The sequence below is a fragment of the Indicator indicator genome, chromosome 6 (genome assembly GCF_027791375.1).
Source record: "Indicator indicator isolate 239-I01 chromosome 6, UM_Iind_1.1, whole genome shotgun sequence".
NCBI classification, from domain to species: Eukaryota; Metazoa; Chordata; class Aves; order Piciformes; family Indicatoridae; genus Indicator; species Indicator indicator.
This window is the reverse complement of record NC_072015.1, coordinates 9,308,330-9,325,063: the sequence shown is the minus strand read 5'-3', so window position 1 is coordinate 9,325,063 and position 16,734 is coordinate 9,308,330. Positions and strand designations below refer to the sequence as shown.

Below are 16,734 nucleotides of genomic sequence, written 5' to 3'. Positions count from 1 at the left end.
ATTTTTTTTTTTTCTGAAATAAGTGGAAAATGTTTCAGGAGAAATTTTGGTACCTGTTTGGATGTTAGGTTTGTTTAAATTAAAAAAAAAAAAAAGTTTGTTTACATAGAAGCCAACAACAAGTTTTTTGATCTCAGCTCTTACATAGAAACCTGGACCATTTCCCATTTAGACAGAAGAATGGAATCAATCAATTGCTGAACAGCTTTTGCATTAGGACTGAAAACACTCTCTGCATAAAAGGATAGCAGAGGACTTCAGAAATTGTGAACAGCAGCTAAATATGAGAGAATATTTAGCTGATTCTTAGACTGCATATGAAATTTGCTTCTACAAACTGCTCCGCACCACAAGAATGCCTAAAAGTCTTACCAGGGCAACCTCAGTTCTAGCCAGGCTTACGCAAGGAAAGCTACAGCCCCTGTCCCACAGAAAAACCCAAGATAACAGATGAAACAGAACTGGCTTGGGGCAAGGATAGGCAAAGCATGAAGGTCCCTCAGTATGAAGGGGACAGAAGCTGGAGGGACTCTCCCTTACTAAGGGAAGGGACCCACTGAATCAAGGGATGGAAGAAGCGATCACAAAAGGTTAAAATACAAATATAGTACAGTGAATCAGTTACATGTAAAAGAGGCTGGGAGTCTAAATGAAGTTGCTGTTGAGCAAAGGAGTAAAGCTGTGGCACAACTTCCTTAAAAGCATTGACAACTTTATATTAAACACCTGCTAAGAGGGTATTTGGTCACTGTACAAGAAGTCTGTCTCTGGTGTGTTGCTTACAGCAATGATGGACTGTGTTTGGCAACGCAGTAAACCCCCTACCTGCCCCACGCACCAAAAAGACCCGGAAATGAGCAATGCAGGCTCCATCTTGTTGCATGGCCAGTCTCCCAGCAGCACAGAAATGCCACCAGAAACAAGTAGCTCCTCAGCTCGTCTCTGCTTCTTATTCAGAGAATTCGAGAGGCCAGCACTTTGGGCTTTGCCTGTTGAAATTCAGGAAAATGGTGTTGAAGAGCTTTGCTCAGCACAGCCAGCATTCTGTGAACAGCAGCAGAGCTCTAATTAACAGCACAGACTGCATCTTAGCAAACTGTTTTAAAAGAAATTTGAAAGTACATGACTAGTCCAAGTTTAATCCAGAAGGCAAAGAGCTGAATCACAGACTCTGACAAGGCAGTCCCTGGAAAGCAGCTATTTTACACGCTCTGTTTCTCATTCCAGGATCATCCCAAATCCAATGTATAGCAGTTCTCTATGCAGATAAGCTGAAAGGAGAACACCAGTTTTACCCATGAGGAAAGCTCAAATCTGAAGGCTAATTAACTTCACAAATCTTCCATACCTCTAACATGGGAAAATCACAGTCAAGTCAGGCCATCTCTCTGTATTTCTGACAGTCACCTGGATTCCAGACGATGGTATTTCTTCTGAGCCCAACCACAAACCCCGAACTGCAGAGAGGAACAGGCAAAGACACCAACTGACCCAGGACAGAGAGCTATCCACCATCCCGGGCCACTTCAGAGCTAGCACTCTTCAAGGAACAGAAAGCGGCTGTAGCGTCACTTCGTAACAGGGTAATGTTGATGCCTCCAATATTCCCAGTTTGCACCAGCAGCTACAAGTGCATGGGATCACAGACCCATTTCATTCCCTGTGGGGCTACTTGCCCCTAACTGCAATCTTATCCCAATGATGAGAAGAAGGTCTAGGTTCTGTACAGCCATTAGTACATCATCTCACATAGCTTGTTCCCAGGGTTGGAGAAATATTGCCGAGATATCTTTGTTTATGCACATCTTTCCGACCACACATATGAATTCCCTTATTCTGGGAGAGCTTTGGTTTGCCCCTTTGCATGGGTTTGCAATTTCAGGTTCCTGTATTCCTTTATGAAATTGTATTTTGGCTTATCACAAAAGCTTAGAAGGAAAACACCTGGCAATGTCTACAGTATTATCAAGAACTTAGTCATTACTGTCATCAGCTTCAAACTTGATGTCAAACTCAGCATAAAATACTCAGGTAAAATGGTGCGGGTCTGAAAAGGCCAGCTCAGTTCATCTGATTCAAGACTTCTGAACTATTCTGAACTCATATGATACAGAAGCTGCCTTCATCTGCACTGAATATTTTTGGAGAACAGATACCACAGACTCTTTCACACCAGGCGGTCCACAAGGACTCCAGTGGCAGAAGCATAATCTTTCTCAGAAGACCAAACCAATCACCAGTTCAGTGAGGGGTGACAACATGGATGCCATTAAGACCAAGAGACAGACTTAGAACACTTACAGAGAGTTGCAGCAAAGACAGAAAAGGGTGGTGTATTTTACCTGAAAGCACAGCATCCGAGAGTGAGACATGAGTAGCTTTCATAGAGATCAATTTAACAGAGGAGCAGGAAACTTTTGCTGTTGCTTTGTATGGCAAAAAGAAAAAAGAGGGATACAGGCAGAAGATGTTCTTCAGATAAGCACCATCTTGCAACTTTATGAAGTTTTTCCAGTTGGCTAGAGAAACAGAAAGCTCGTGTCTTTCAGGCAAGTTGTGTTCTACAGCGTGTTGGATGCAAAGTGGCACACCATGCAGATGTTCTGAACAGCATGAAGATTTGTCTTTCAAAACCATGAGGGCAGTCTTACAGTCAGAACTTGTGCCCCCATCTACACATACACATACAACATTTTACCATAGTGCAATTAACTCCATGTAAGCCCAGCCTAAATCCTTGTTCAGACAGCACTGCAAAAGCTGCTTTGAAAACCACAGAAGGAGGAAAATACACTGGCACACCTTGCTCTCAGCTAAGTAGCACAGCACCCAACTCTTCTAGTTATAGTGACTAGTAGAATTAACTTGCTCACACTGGAGAGGAAGGAAGACACTGAGTTTTGTCTAAAGATACCATTTCCTACTTCTCAGACTATCAAAAGTATCCCATGTTTGGGAGAAATTTGCAACCCCAAAGAGAGACTTTAAGCACCCCTAGTATCGATTCAAACCAGGATTCAGTGCAGTTCAGTTGAGTGGCAGTCAGTCAGGGAAGCTGAGACAGCAACATATGTGAAACAGCTTGAGTCTTGAGGATATGAACTATACAGAATTAGTTAACAATTTTTTTCTCTTTAAACCCACACACTCACCATAACATTCATTTAGTAAATCTGAATAAGAACTATATTCAATAGCAACACAATCTCCATGTGAACATTCTGTGAAGAGAAAGACTCAATTCCATGAATCAATAATTTGTTTCAATTGTCTTGGCACTGTTTACACTCTGAGTCTTAATGTTGGACATCATCTGTGTGAGTGAACAAGGCCTGTTCACTTCGACTTCACTTTGGCTTCAAAGTGAATTAAGCATCTGAGAAGTGATTTCCAGATGGAATAGGACAAATAGCTCTGCTGTCATAAGTTCAGAAAAATAAAACACGTCATCTAAATTTGAGACAAGACCTTTCATAAAAGGGATATTATATTTTGCAAAATAATATTATTTGTCATTTTGCAAAGCAATATCACAGAATGGAAGGGGTTGAAGAGACCTCTGAAGATCATCTAGTCCAATACCCTTGCTAGAGCAGGATCACCTACAGTAAATCACACAGAAACACATCCATGTGGGCTTTGAATGCCTCCATAGATGGAGACTCTACAACCTCTCTGTGCAAATATATGGTATGTTAATCATGTTGGTATGATATATAGTATTGTAGTTAACATCAGTGGAATAATATCTATTACCATTACAATGTTGGCATGTTGATTTTTAGTATTGACAGAGGTGCCTGAAACATCTACTGTTTACAACATTTGTTCTAGCTAAAGTGATTTGGTAGAATTTGCTAATCAACTGCAACCACTTCCCACCCATAAAACTGATGCAAAGAAGGGAAAAAACAGTTAGTGGGATCCAAAGACATAAACACTTTTACTTATAACTCTGTGAAGAGAAATCCCTCTCTCTCCATATGGTTTATCTTGGCTCTTAATCATCTTTTCATTGGCTTCCAGCTGGCTGTCATCTAGCAGTAGCACTAGCAAGACCAACTTGTTATGCCAAAGTCAGGCACAGAAAGCAGAGAGCTGCAGAGCTGTACGATTGGATGCAGCAGTCTTTGCTAGGGGCAAACCTAACATAAACCATGCATGGCAGGGTCATTTCACTTGCCTCAGCAGAACAACCACTGCTGCATTCTCACAGTACAGCAGCAGATCTGTGCTTGCATTTATACCGAGAGCGAAGAACGACTACTACAATTGAAGCTACAGGGAAATTCTGCAGGCAGAAGTGTAATTACCTGAGTGGGAATTCTGGCAAAAACCCCAAACCTCTTTCTCTCCTTAAATAGAAAGAAATGCTATGCAGTCACCATGGAGAGATTACGTACAGCATTTGGATCACATGCAGCACTGAAATACAACACACACACAAAAGCCAGCCATGGAGCTGGTTTAGAGAAGCACAGCTAACAGTTCCCCATTGACTACAGCCAGCTAGTCAGTGGCTCCCCTTCTAGTCATCTTGCCTTTCCCAGTCTTGCAGATATTAACCAGTATGTCAAAACTCTGGCTCCACATTAAAGGCCAGCTCTGCAAAGCTGTTTAGCCCATCTGGGAGATAACCAAGAGCCTGACATGGAAGAGCTAGAAATGGAAGCCCTGACAAATTTCATCCACTACCACCCAGGTGGGATGTCAAACTGGGAATAGAAGAGAACTACAGGGAAAGAATCATCACAGTGCCTGTGAAACTCTACTTGGATTTAACAAAGCAGCCAGTCTTTGAAGTGCAGCAGTTTTTGCACAGTCTGTAAAGACTTTGACTTCAGTTGCAAAAATTCTCAGTTTTGGTCCCTGTCCAACGTCTCTGGTTTCCAGTCACCTTATACAGCCAAGCCCACCTCCTCAGCTCCATCCCTGTCCTTTCCCTCTGCCCATTCCACAGGTCAGCTTATTTTTTGTCTTCCAGCCCCATCAGCCTCAAACTCAGCTGCAGCCCCCATCTCCTGGGATGGATTTTTCCCCTCCATTCCATCATCCACATTTCCAGAGGACAGCGGCAGCACCCCAGGGGGAGAGTCACTAGAGCCCAAGGAAAATGGGTACCCTTTACCCTCTTCAGGCACAGCATGGGCTGGAATCTCTCAGAGTCCTTTTGGCCTCAGATTCTCCCCTGAATAGCTACTTGTGCTCACTAATACTTAGAGCACTTCCTCTGTAGCTGCCTAACTGTTCAGTCCTATTTTCAGAGAGAAATATTGCTGCTTAGAGTCCCTGAAAAATTCATCCTGGCACTTTCTATTGTTTGAAGTCAGCTGGAATGCTGTTAGACTAAAAATGTCAGAAATTTGCCTCTCTCCTTCAAATCAGCCAAGTTTTGTTTTGTTAATAACTTCAGCCAGCCTCCAAGCCTTAGGAGACTGCTTTTTATCTGCACATGTGTCAGGCTTGTGATGATACTACAGGGGAATCTTACATTTACTGAGACCAGCAAAGTGTTGCTGTGTCTCAGGAATGCTATTCCACAGATAGTCCTTTTCTCACCTCTCTGCAGCAGCTAATCTAGGAGCGTAAATCAGAGAGAGCTGATAAGGCTGTAGACACCAAGATGTCCTGCCTCCCATTCAGTTTCCTAATCATCCTGCAAGCCACCAAACAGCTTGAGATTCAGGAGTTTTGAAAACAACTCTCCTTATTTTAAAATATACATACATTTACATTTACCCCCACATAATACCAGCCATTATAGAAACAGCTGTTTCCGATTTTGTAGCAATTTCTCCCCAGGGTGCACATCCTTGTGACTGGCTTTTGTTTTCATTCTCACAAGACACGGCATAAAGAGACAGGCACTTTTTTTCCCCTTTCCCACCATTAGCAGCCTCCTCACAGCTCTTCTTTCTCTCCAGTTTCAATGTTGTGCTTCACATAGGCTCTGTTCCATGGGTTTTCTGAAAGAGAAGTAGCCTATATTTGTATTTATGAAGAATGATCCTCTATTTTTCACCCAACACACACAGTGCCTTGGCTGCACTGAAACTTGCTCATTTTTAATTCTACAGATTGGTGAAAAGCTGCTAAAACGAGAGGAAGGGTTTCTGTCGTCAGTCAGCTTCAGTGTGAGAGCAGTCTGCTCTCGAAAGCCCATATCTGCCATTGTTCAAAAACACTGTTCACCATGTCAATTTAATCCTGTCTGTAAGATATTAAAAGACCAGGCTCTAAGTGCACAAATCCTGGTGAGATCTGAGAAGGTCCTTTTTGTAAATATGAATGAGGGCAAATTTCATGCTACTTGTTACAAGCCGTGCACTCCTGTTTCTTCAAACTATCACTTGTCTTTCTTCTTATGTGCCTATTATCCATCTGTAAAGCATAAAGTACCCAGGTTTGGAATGTGTTACAGCCTATGATTTTTCCATGTAATAAGTTTTCTTACTTCAATAAGTGACATTCAGTTCCCAATTCATCATCTTACTTGTGGTTGGAGGAACAACTGAAAAAATCACCTTTTTGCAAGGATTAAAATGTTACCTATTATTTACTGATAAACAAGTTTTAGAACTGCACCATCCCCACAAGCATTTAATCAGAAATGCAAACAAGGAACCCAGGCAATACATCATGTTCTGCCATACACCAAGCAACAATCACATTTCAGCAGTGTCACATACAACTTGCAAATATCTATCAATGAGATTAAAAAAAAAAAAAAAGAAGCAGAGCCACAGCAACCACCCAACACAACTAAAGGTTATTTGACTTTCATCTGCATGAATTCAAACTCGACACAGGAACTAGAACCTTGTTGATGAGACTAGAAAAAAAAAATCCTTGGAAGATGTTTGTTTCTCAAGAGACAGTAGATGCATATTTGAGAGGTCCTTGAAGCTCTAGGGTGGCTGCCAGCACAGGTAGGTACAGTTACATACATGCACTATGAGCTGGGTAGATACTAGCTACAACCTGGAAGCATATAGAGACCTTCACTGTGCAAAGCACTGCACTAAATAAGGCACACTGAGGAGGGGAAGAGCACTTTGGGCTCAGTGCCATGCAAATGAGTTTATTCAGCTTTCCAACCAGACCAGCTGAGTGTTTGGACTGGAGACAAGAGGAACACATAGGGCTGCCTGCAGCCAGTCAGCCAGAGTGATCTGGAGCCTATTAGGCTGGACACCTAGGCTCTTAGGTTTGTCTTAGGCTGGAGTCATTCCATCTCAGTCTTGAGGTTCCTTTGATTCTGAAAGCCCACCAGCCCTCCCTACTTGAAAGACATTAGTCATGTAAATTTCTGTTTCACATATATGGAAAAGAAATTTGACAAGTTTTGCAGAAAGTTTTCCACTGCAAGTCCAGACAAAGTCACAAGCTGACATTTATTTGTTACCAGGGTCTCAGGAAGTAAAAAAAATCCTCAAGTGTTAATTATTACTTGAGGATTTTGAATCTTCTGATTTTATACAAAGAGTTTGTTTCATTTGAATATTGGAATTTGAGATAAAAGCAATTTATTTACTTTAATTATAACAGCTGATGATCAGGTGACCCAAGACATGATCTTCAACTGACAGAACTGCCTTAACATTTCTTCGCAATCTCTCATATCAGATTTATAGTAACTCTTGGAAGTAGAAACCATGGCTGTTTGGGTTTTTGTTTGTTTGTTTTCTTGTTTTTAAATCTCCTGCAGACGTCTACTTCTAAGTATGTGAGCAGACTCAAATCAAGAAATTGTACAAGGATCTCAAAGAATGTTTAAAACATTTTTCTCTAGTCAGCATGTCCTTGTCTCTTGATGACATTTCCCATTTAAAAGCTTGCCTTGCTGCTTGGATTTCCAGATTCAGGATTGGTATTTCCCAGTAGCTAGTGATGCTGAATAACGCTTAAGATATCCAACTAGAGACAGAAATGTGTAATTTACATAATGTTATCCCCTTTATCTAACACAAAGGAAAAAAAGAGTTAAGGAAAAAAAAGGAAAAAAGGCTGCAGATACTCAAGTGTCTTTGCTTGAGTTACCACAGCTGGCTCACTAGTGCCCTGAACTACCTGTACAGAGTTGCTGCCCTCAGACCAACATCCCAGCTGCACAGAAGAAACATTCCCTCTTAACTTCAGAGGAGGGTGCCTGGCCAAAGACAATGATGTCTGTATGCCAGGACGTAAGAAGAAAGCCTTCTGTGCTGTTTATTTATGTAGCAACAGGCCCTGGCAACGGTTAGACTCCATGGTGATAAGGAACAACTACGTCCTGAAGGAAGAGACTAGGCCATTCCTTCACCCTGGACTTGCAGTAAGGAGAAGCAGATGGTCACAATTTCACCACGGGCTGCAATATTTCTAAGAGGGTTGGTGTTGCACAGATGTCTTCCAAGGAGCTACAGAACAAACAAGAAGCTAAAAGCCAGGTAGTGACTTCTCAACAGACTCTGTATAAAGTACGTCAGGAAGTACCTTAGCGAATGAGCGTAGAAGGACACACACATAGAGATGAATGAATTTGCTGATGTTAACAGTAGTTCTAACTCTGTCAGGGAGCTCCTCAAGAGCAGGGCTCTCACTCAGCTTAACACAGCTCTTAACCTACAGGGACATGGCCACATGCATGATCTGATTTTACAGTACTTGAAAAGTTGCTTCTCATAGTTTGTTCCCACTTGCCTCATTAAACACAATACAATTAGAGGTACTTGTCTCCCACACCAGTGAAGAATTACAACACTGCAGCAAGGTGGGTTTTGCCTCAAAAAGCTCTTAAGAGGCAGGAGGCTTGTATAGGTACAGATATTCTGGGATACATGTATACAGCAACTTTGAAATTTGCAGAGTTGAGTTGCTTCAAGACCAAATACACAGAGACAGGAATACATCTAGACTCTAGTTCTGCTTTATTTGGAGGTTCAGAGATGTTATTTAGAAGGTCTACAGGTTACCACCTTACCAAATGCTGCTTTAAAACTGCATTAAATTTCTAACCATTGATCCACATACAGAAGCCACTGAAAATACCAAAACAATACTCCAATATAATCACATGGATCATGGACACATTGAGGCTTAAGGTCATTGCTTCCTTTCCAAAATGCTCTGGGAGACCTATCCTCATCATCAACATCTACCTGTGACAGAACATGGATTAACTATCAGGAACAACTCTGTCTCCCACTCCACTCAGAACCTGCCAATTCTATGGGACTATTCTAGATACCACCTTAAATGTTTAGAAGCTGAAGGAGCTTCTCTCACTTGTTTCTTCATTATCTTGTAGAATAAAAATGAAAGCGTTGCTGGAACAAAGGCTGTCACTTCACTGGGTGGGACAACTTGGACAATGGGAACTACAAAGGATGAAGCTAAGCTTGAAGATAAGGCCAATGAGGGAGACTTCACTGAGGAACTACCAGAAAGATTTACATCATCTCAGAAAAGCAGCAATGCACAAAGCGCAGGTAAACAGTAACTGAAGGTCAGCTCCACAAATGGAGACCTAGGAGAAAATTACCTCATGATCTATTGCTACAGCCAGCTTCTGTACTCAGAGATTTTCAAGCTGTGACACCACAAGGACTGAGCTCCTAGCACTGGACCATGTAATAACAGCAGAAAGCATTTCCCAGCTGATGGTTATGTTCTGTAGCATGACTCAACCCTCATGACCGGAGTAGGCAGTAGGGTAGATCTACTTTTCTTGGCAGATGCCCAAGAGAACACTATTCTGCCTTGTCCCCAGGGTCAGCCCTCACTAAGTGGGACTGCAGCACACTGGGAAGATGCGCTGCCCGCATGAGGGCCATCAGTCTGCTGTTACTATGAGTTGGTTTTTACAACAGAATGGTCAATACCATCTGGTAGGGACACCATGTTATTCCTGAAGTTTGCCACCAAAAGATGGCAGGGCCAGTTATCATATAAAGAAAACTATAAAAACTCCAGAAATGGTCACAACAATGCAAAGGTCTGCTAAGAATTTTTTAAGTACAAGTAAACACTTAAACCCAAGCTTCTCCATAACCTTAGGATACCACTGTAGTAAGAGTCACTAATGGAAAAGCAGCAACATCTTCAGCACACTTAAACCACCTCATTTTGTAGTTTAACTCTTGTATTTCTCAAGTGCCACAAACAGCTTACATTTCACAAACACACTAAATTGAAAATCTACACTGGTTGTTTACTCTTTGTAATAAACAAGGGTTGTAATAAAATATTCCAAATTGAACACAAAAAGAATAATTATTGATGTTTGCTGTTCATTAAGAGGACTGGGCTCCCAAGGCCACAGAAGGACATGATGAAAGGATTTAATTCCAGATTGAACAGAATTATTTGCTTGCTCTGAAATGGAGTTTCATTTAATTTCAAGCTCCTTTTCTTCCCACTTGCTAAAAGGAAATTTCTCAAAATCACAGAATGATAAGGGCTGGAAAAGACCTCAGTCTTCTGTTTCAAGACAAAAAAAAATCCTCTTATCATAGCAAGATATTTCAACTACATTTTTCTCCTTAATGAATAGATCAGTAAAACCAATACAAATTCACATCACTTGTCAGCATTACCCACTCATCCTGTTTTTATTTTTTGCCAACCTATGTTTTGCTATATACTGGCTTCTGACATTTACATGTTCTGACTGACAGCTGAACCCCAGTGCTTTTTGGGTGACTGACTAGTGCAGTTATTTTAGGAAAGGTATGGAGTCAGCTTCTCCAAGGTGATAGATGGCCTGCATTTTTGTTTTACAACTGAAAAATAAGCCAGCATTGTCATACCCACTCTGTTTATAAAGACTGGCAGATGTCAAATAACTGTGATTTTGATTTGGTCCAAGCATTCTTCATACAAAAGCTCTAACTTCTGCCAATAGAGGTTGGGCAGATGGTAAAACTGTCAACTGAGAGTTGAAAAACCTGATGTATCTTGGCAATGAAGTTGTTCGTTGTTTATTCATGTCTAATATGTGGAAACTGAACAGCCACTCAGAAGGGTTATCAAAAGAATGTTTTTTTATTCTTAATTACCATTTAGAAATATATAATTAAGTGTTGGAATGCTTATCATCAGACTCAAATTTAGCAATGCTGTTACAACAAAAACCATAGACCATGAAAGCATATGAATGTTCAAGTTCATTTAACAGAAGAACACAGTGATCTTTACAACACAGCCCATTAGAAGGCTTGTACTATTCCATCCCAGCCTGACCAGACCACAGAACCGTTGCGAACTTGACATGTAAAGAGCTCCCCACAGACTCTTTTTGGGAACACGCTCAAAAATCGGTGCCACAGGCCCTCAGCACATACTTCCATGCTTTCCTGAACGTGCCCCTCTGGGTGTAACTGACTACAATGAGAAACAGAACCAGGTGCCTGTACTGTTTTTAAAGCAGCTGAAAGCTTACTGCAAAGAGAGCCTGGAGCAGGCCTGCTCCACTGGATGTTCTCAATGTGTAACCTCTGAAATAAAAACTCTGGCATTGGAAATACATCACAAAGTTTTGTTTGAATGCCAAGTGCTTCACAAGTATTAAGTTCTAAAGTTTTCATCTTTTGAAGACACACTGCTCACCAGTGAGTTCATCAGTAAATCATGGTACTTACATGAAATAGAGAGGCAAAAATCATCAGACATTCTTGAGGAGCTGACGGTGCAGGGAATAATCAAGAGCCAAAGTACCACTGCCAGGACTGAAGAAAGGTATGAAAACAAGGTAGGTGTCATTATATGAGACAGGCCCCCTGCTACAGCTCTGACACTAATATGAGCACTCCACGATACAGTTTGCACCCATGCAAAGCATCCAAGTATATCTCCTCTAGCTTTAGAAGCAAGTTGTTAAACATCAGAGGACTGTATTATGGGAATGTTAATACAGCAGACAGCAGTGGGTTTCAGTTGTTTATAGCTTCTGGGCTTGTTTCAAATGGGTACAAACAAGACAACACCACCACCAAGAACTTGCTCTTTGAAAAACTCACTGAAAGTTACCTGCCACAACCTTGTTTATTAAGGCCACAAAATTAGAAGGAATACTGCTGGCAGGGCTTACAATTACACTTATGGCCTCAGATATCCTAAACATTCACATATCTAAAAAATCTACAATTAACATTTGATCTCAGACTAAGAAATTATTACAAAATAGATTGAAAAAATTTATAGATTTGGTATTTGACTAAGAAGCCAGTGCCCACTTTCTTTTCATTCCAAGTAATAATGTGAACTATATTTTAGCTCAACATTATTCTTTTCTGGTCAAGCATCATATTAACGATCAGATGCCTCTTCCAGATAGGGTTTTGAGCACACATGTCAGGAGGGAGAAGGTCTGCAGGGAGTCTAAGTTTAACACATTTATGGATAGGGATTGTGCAAAGCACCATCCCAGCGCTGCTTGAACACAGGAATAATAAGCTTAAAGCAAGCATGATTCTGAGTAGCTTTGTCATTCAAGGCAAGCCATTTACACATCTCTAACCTCAGCCACTTATATTATTGAAGATCAAACAGACACTTTCATAAGAAGGGTTAAAAAAGGAAATGTCACCTTACAGATTGATCACTGGTGCTGCGTAACATTTTCCTTCGGCAGCATTTTGGAAAATGGGACTGAGGTGTAGCTGAGTACAGCTTCTCAATAGCCTTCACTTTCCTCAGACAGATTTCTAAGTATCTGAGAGGATTATTCCCTCTGTGGCTAAATTTAGGTAACATACTGCAGGCAGGTTTTCATATTTTTCCCCTTCATAAGATAGGTGAATGTCTGTTCTTTTTTTTTTTTTTCCTCCTGTATTAAAAGCTGTCTGGTATTAAATTACATACACTCTTTCATTGACAGAATCTCAGTCTGTGCTATTTCTCCTGAGAGTCTTTCTACCCTTGAACAGGAGGAAGGCACTTTTTTTTTTTTTCTTTTTTTTTTCTTTTTTTTTTTGGTGGTGGTGGTGGTATGTCTTAAAATCAGTATGGGTTTTTTAAATGAAGCTTTTCACTAACAAAGCCAACTTTTCCAAGTGCTATTTTACATCTGACTTGGACCCACTGCTGGGTAACCTGCAATCAAAAACATAGATCTGCCATTAGCCATTAACTATTAGCCCTTCCTTAAGAGCAAGGGAAAATCTGGCACGTGCTTCTTGCTGTAAGAATAATTTATTCCATTAGACCTCAAATCCAGCAGACGACCTGTGAATAGAGGGACTAAATGCACTGAACACAGACACAGTAGAAAAGGTTTATTACCCAGACATATTACAAATTACAACATGCAGCTCTGGATTTTGAGCATTAGCACATGGGCAGATTCCCATCTGAAATTCTGGCATTGACCAGGAATAAGCATGAATAGCTTCACGCCAGATTTCAGTTCTTCAATGAAGAAATACTATCCTCATAACATTATGAAAAATCAGTACAACCAGGTATGAGACCATATTAGAGACAGATAACCCTGCATGACTTTTCCCTTCCTGTGCTCAGTTTTGCTCCACATCAGTATCTGCAACCCTTAAGCCTTGGCAGCACTACCTGTCTTCAGGTGTCCTGCCACTGCCAGTGCCATGAAAGTCTATCTAGAAGCCTTCAGTCTGTTAAATATAAGGTGAGGGACAGACAAAAAAGGAACTCCAAACAGCACAGGTTAAGATGCCTTGTGGTACCTGTTTCTAAGTGTTACTGCTCTAAAAGAGCAGTGCTTCTGAGAGCAGCATGTTATGGGTCTAGCATAATAAACTCAAGAGATTCCACCTAAGATACCAGTATCAAGGCTTCTTTGCATGATTACTTTTCAGCATTTAGGGAGAGGGATAAAGACCAAAAGTAACTGCTATTTTTCCCTCCAGCACTTCAAAAAGTTCTACAGAATTGTAGAGTATCTGAAGCTGGAAAGGACCCATGAGGATCCTTGAGTTCAACTCTCTGCTCCTCATAGGACTACCTAAAATTAAACCACATGACTAAGAACATCATCCAGGTACTCCTGAAACCCTGACAGGCTTGGTGTCAGGTCCACTTCCCTGGGGACCCTGTTCCAATGACTGAACACTCACACAGTGAAAAGCCTTTACCTGAAGTCCAAAGAATCATAGCTCATGTCAAATATGATCTCATGCCTGAAGAGTTACTTTAAGCTCTCAATAAACACTTCTACTCCCAAGAAGTGGCAGGAGTTGAATTGTAGGCAGCACTGGACACTTAAGTAATTTGTGCACCAACAGCTGCAGGACATCATTTATCAGGCACCTTTTTTCCATATCTACATTTAAAGACACACCTATGGGTGTGAGCTAGAGGGTCAGCAAGAGGACCAAAAGCAGCAGTTTCAAATTGAAATTGAATTTTATCCCCTTATCATGAGTTAATTCTGTACAAGGGAGGTGCACAGGTTATTATTTTAGCATTTCTATTGCTATTATCTTTCAGTGTGGGTTTGCTGAAGCTATGAGGATCCTTGATCTCCCAAAATTGTTTAGCTCAAAGTTGAGGGATTTTTATCTCAGCTTATATAGATATAGAACAATCTGGAAAGCAACCTGCTTGCTGAATACTCTGTTTAGTTTGGACATATTGGGAAGAATTTTCTATTCATCTCTTCCTATGCAACTCACAGTTTATCTTTGTTAAGGAATAACATGCTCAGTATGCAACACCTTCCCTCTCTGGGCTTTCTCTAGAATGGCCTTTGTCATTAGATAGAAGAGTTTCTTTTTTTCCTTTGAACAAGTCTTTTCCTTCATTTTCATGATGATTGAACATTGCTTTGTTCAGATTTGTGTGTGTGTGTGTCATCTGCATTCAAAACGTCTCCTTTGTACATCAGTTTCCTTTCTACTGATTCATGCTCCACCTTCATCTCACCGCATGAGTCATCTCCTATACTATTTGCAGCACTTAACACTTCTGGCAGTGAGGCCTGATTTGTAGAGTTATTTATGGCAATAAAAGTCTGGGGAGCAGATAGCTCAGGAAACTTGTAACAAGATAGTGATTATCTCAACCCTAGGCCTTTGGTGTGGGTTTAACACAGCTAAAACTGTTTGCCATACAGAAAACAGAAGAATTCAGCCCATCAAATAATCATGACATCTTTCCAGAAGTGAGTGCTGTAGGATTGTGGAAACTCTAGGACTGGACTGCTCATTTGTATGCAGCAGAGGCTAGCAGTATCATAATTACAAAGCTCTAACAAAACCATTCTTAAGTCTCTTCAGCAGTAATACAGTAACTTCTCTAAGTATTTAGGGCCTCATTATCAAATCCCCACATTTGCTGGATGTTCAGCAATACTGCAAGCTTCACAGACACATCACTCAGCAGAAAAGGAGAATTCTCACTGCAGATCACATTCATGAGTGAGCACTGAGGTTATCAGCACATTGTTATTTCTAGGCTTTCACTGGCATCAGAGTCCATCATATCCACAAATTAAAAAAAAAAAAGCAGCAGAAGGCAGGCAGCAAAACATCACCCCAACATCCAAATATACATGCTGAAAGCTTTTGTCACTACAGAGAAATGACCTGGAAAAGGCACTGAAGAAAACACCAGCTAAGCTGGGAAAAAAAATCAGTTTGGAAACAAGGAAGTGGGTGATTTTTTACAGTGAAGGACGTGAAGATTTCTGCTGATGTAAGAAAACAGGTCATCTAATTCTGCTCTGTATTTTTGCAGTGTTCGCTTTATCACCTAAACCTCCCTACTTTTTAAAAATCTAGTTAGTGCAGATAGTTTATGTACAACCTACTACCAAACCCTGACTAATGGCAGAGCAGTGGTTTCTATATTCATCTCATGGATGTTTGAAGTCCAGGTTTATTTTTGCTGAAAGCCTGGAAGAGTACTCTAAAAATATGCATAAGAGAGGAAACTTCTGGAGCAGTCTTTTTTTTTTTTTTTTCCCCTTAGAGAAAAAGATGCTTCTTCTACCAGAATAAATTGAGTAACATTCTGATCACATTTGGGTAGAAAGAGAGAAAGAACTATTGCATGTGTTTGACACAAATCTACTTCCATCTCTCATTAAAAAGCATTGCTGGTTTTGTTCTAGGCTAAGGAAGAGGAACTGAACAAAGGGCCACAATACATTGCATCTTTTCCAGAAACTTCCAACCAAGCTACATGGAATGAGACTGAAAAGGCCTGCCCAAGTTTTGCAAGACAGGGAAGTATAGACAACCCTCAGCTGTTGTCTTTAGGTTGTGAGCCAGGGCTGCTGCTGAAGGAAGTAACTGCAGTAAGCCACAAATAATTATACTGACAACTCTGTCATCGACTCTTATGACTTACAAGTGCATCGATGAAACAATCTGGATCTAAGCTGTCTTGCGAAAGTGAAGAACTCTTCTGCTCCCTGCAGCTGTCTTTTTGGGGGGCATAAGTAAAGGATTTATCATGGGGCACAGCTGAGTCTTGCTGCTACCTATCTCACCTGGGAAAATTTTATTAATCTTAATTGTTGCATAGTAACATAAAGTAACAAATATCCTATGATGCTATTAAATGAGCCAGAAAGGCAAATTAACATCTAGCCAGTCACTAAAGTTGAGCACATATATATTATCAGGATTCTATCAAATTTACTTTATTATTATTAAATTTAGCTCACTTCTTCACAAAATCACAGAATGTTAGGGGCTGGAAGGGACCTCAAGAGATCATCTAGTCCAAGCCCCCTGCCAGAGCAGGATCACCTATACCAGACCGCACAGGAACTCA

The 16,734-nt window shown here is 40.8% G+C and overlaps 1 protein-coding gene across 1 annotated transcript in view; it reads left to right on the top strand.

Moving 5' to 3' along the window:
- The window catches only part of STMND1 (stathmin domain containing 1), a 116,481-nt gene extending 100,146 nt beyond the window's left edge, over positions 1 to 16,335 (top strand). The window contains 9 exon segments of the mRNA XM_054381960.1: positions 8,320 to 8,429; positions 9,290 to 9,470; positions 11,577 to 11,731; positions 15,531 to 15,575; positions 15,578 to 15,613; positions 15,616 to 15,648; positions 16,067 to 16,254; positions 16,256 to 16,294; positions 16,296 to 16,335. Coding sequence (XP_054237935.1) covers positions 8,320 to 8,429; positions 9,290 to 9,470; positions 11,577 to 11,731; positions 15,531 to 15,575; positions 15,578 to 15,613; positions 15,616 to 15,648; positions 16,067 to 16,254; positions 16,256 to 16,294; positions 16,296 to 16,335 — 827 coding nt within the window.
- Positions 16,336 to 16,734: the final 399 nt, after the last annotated feature.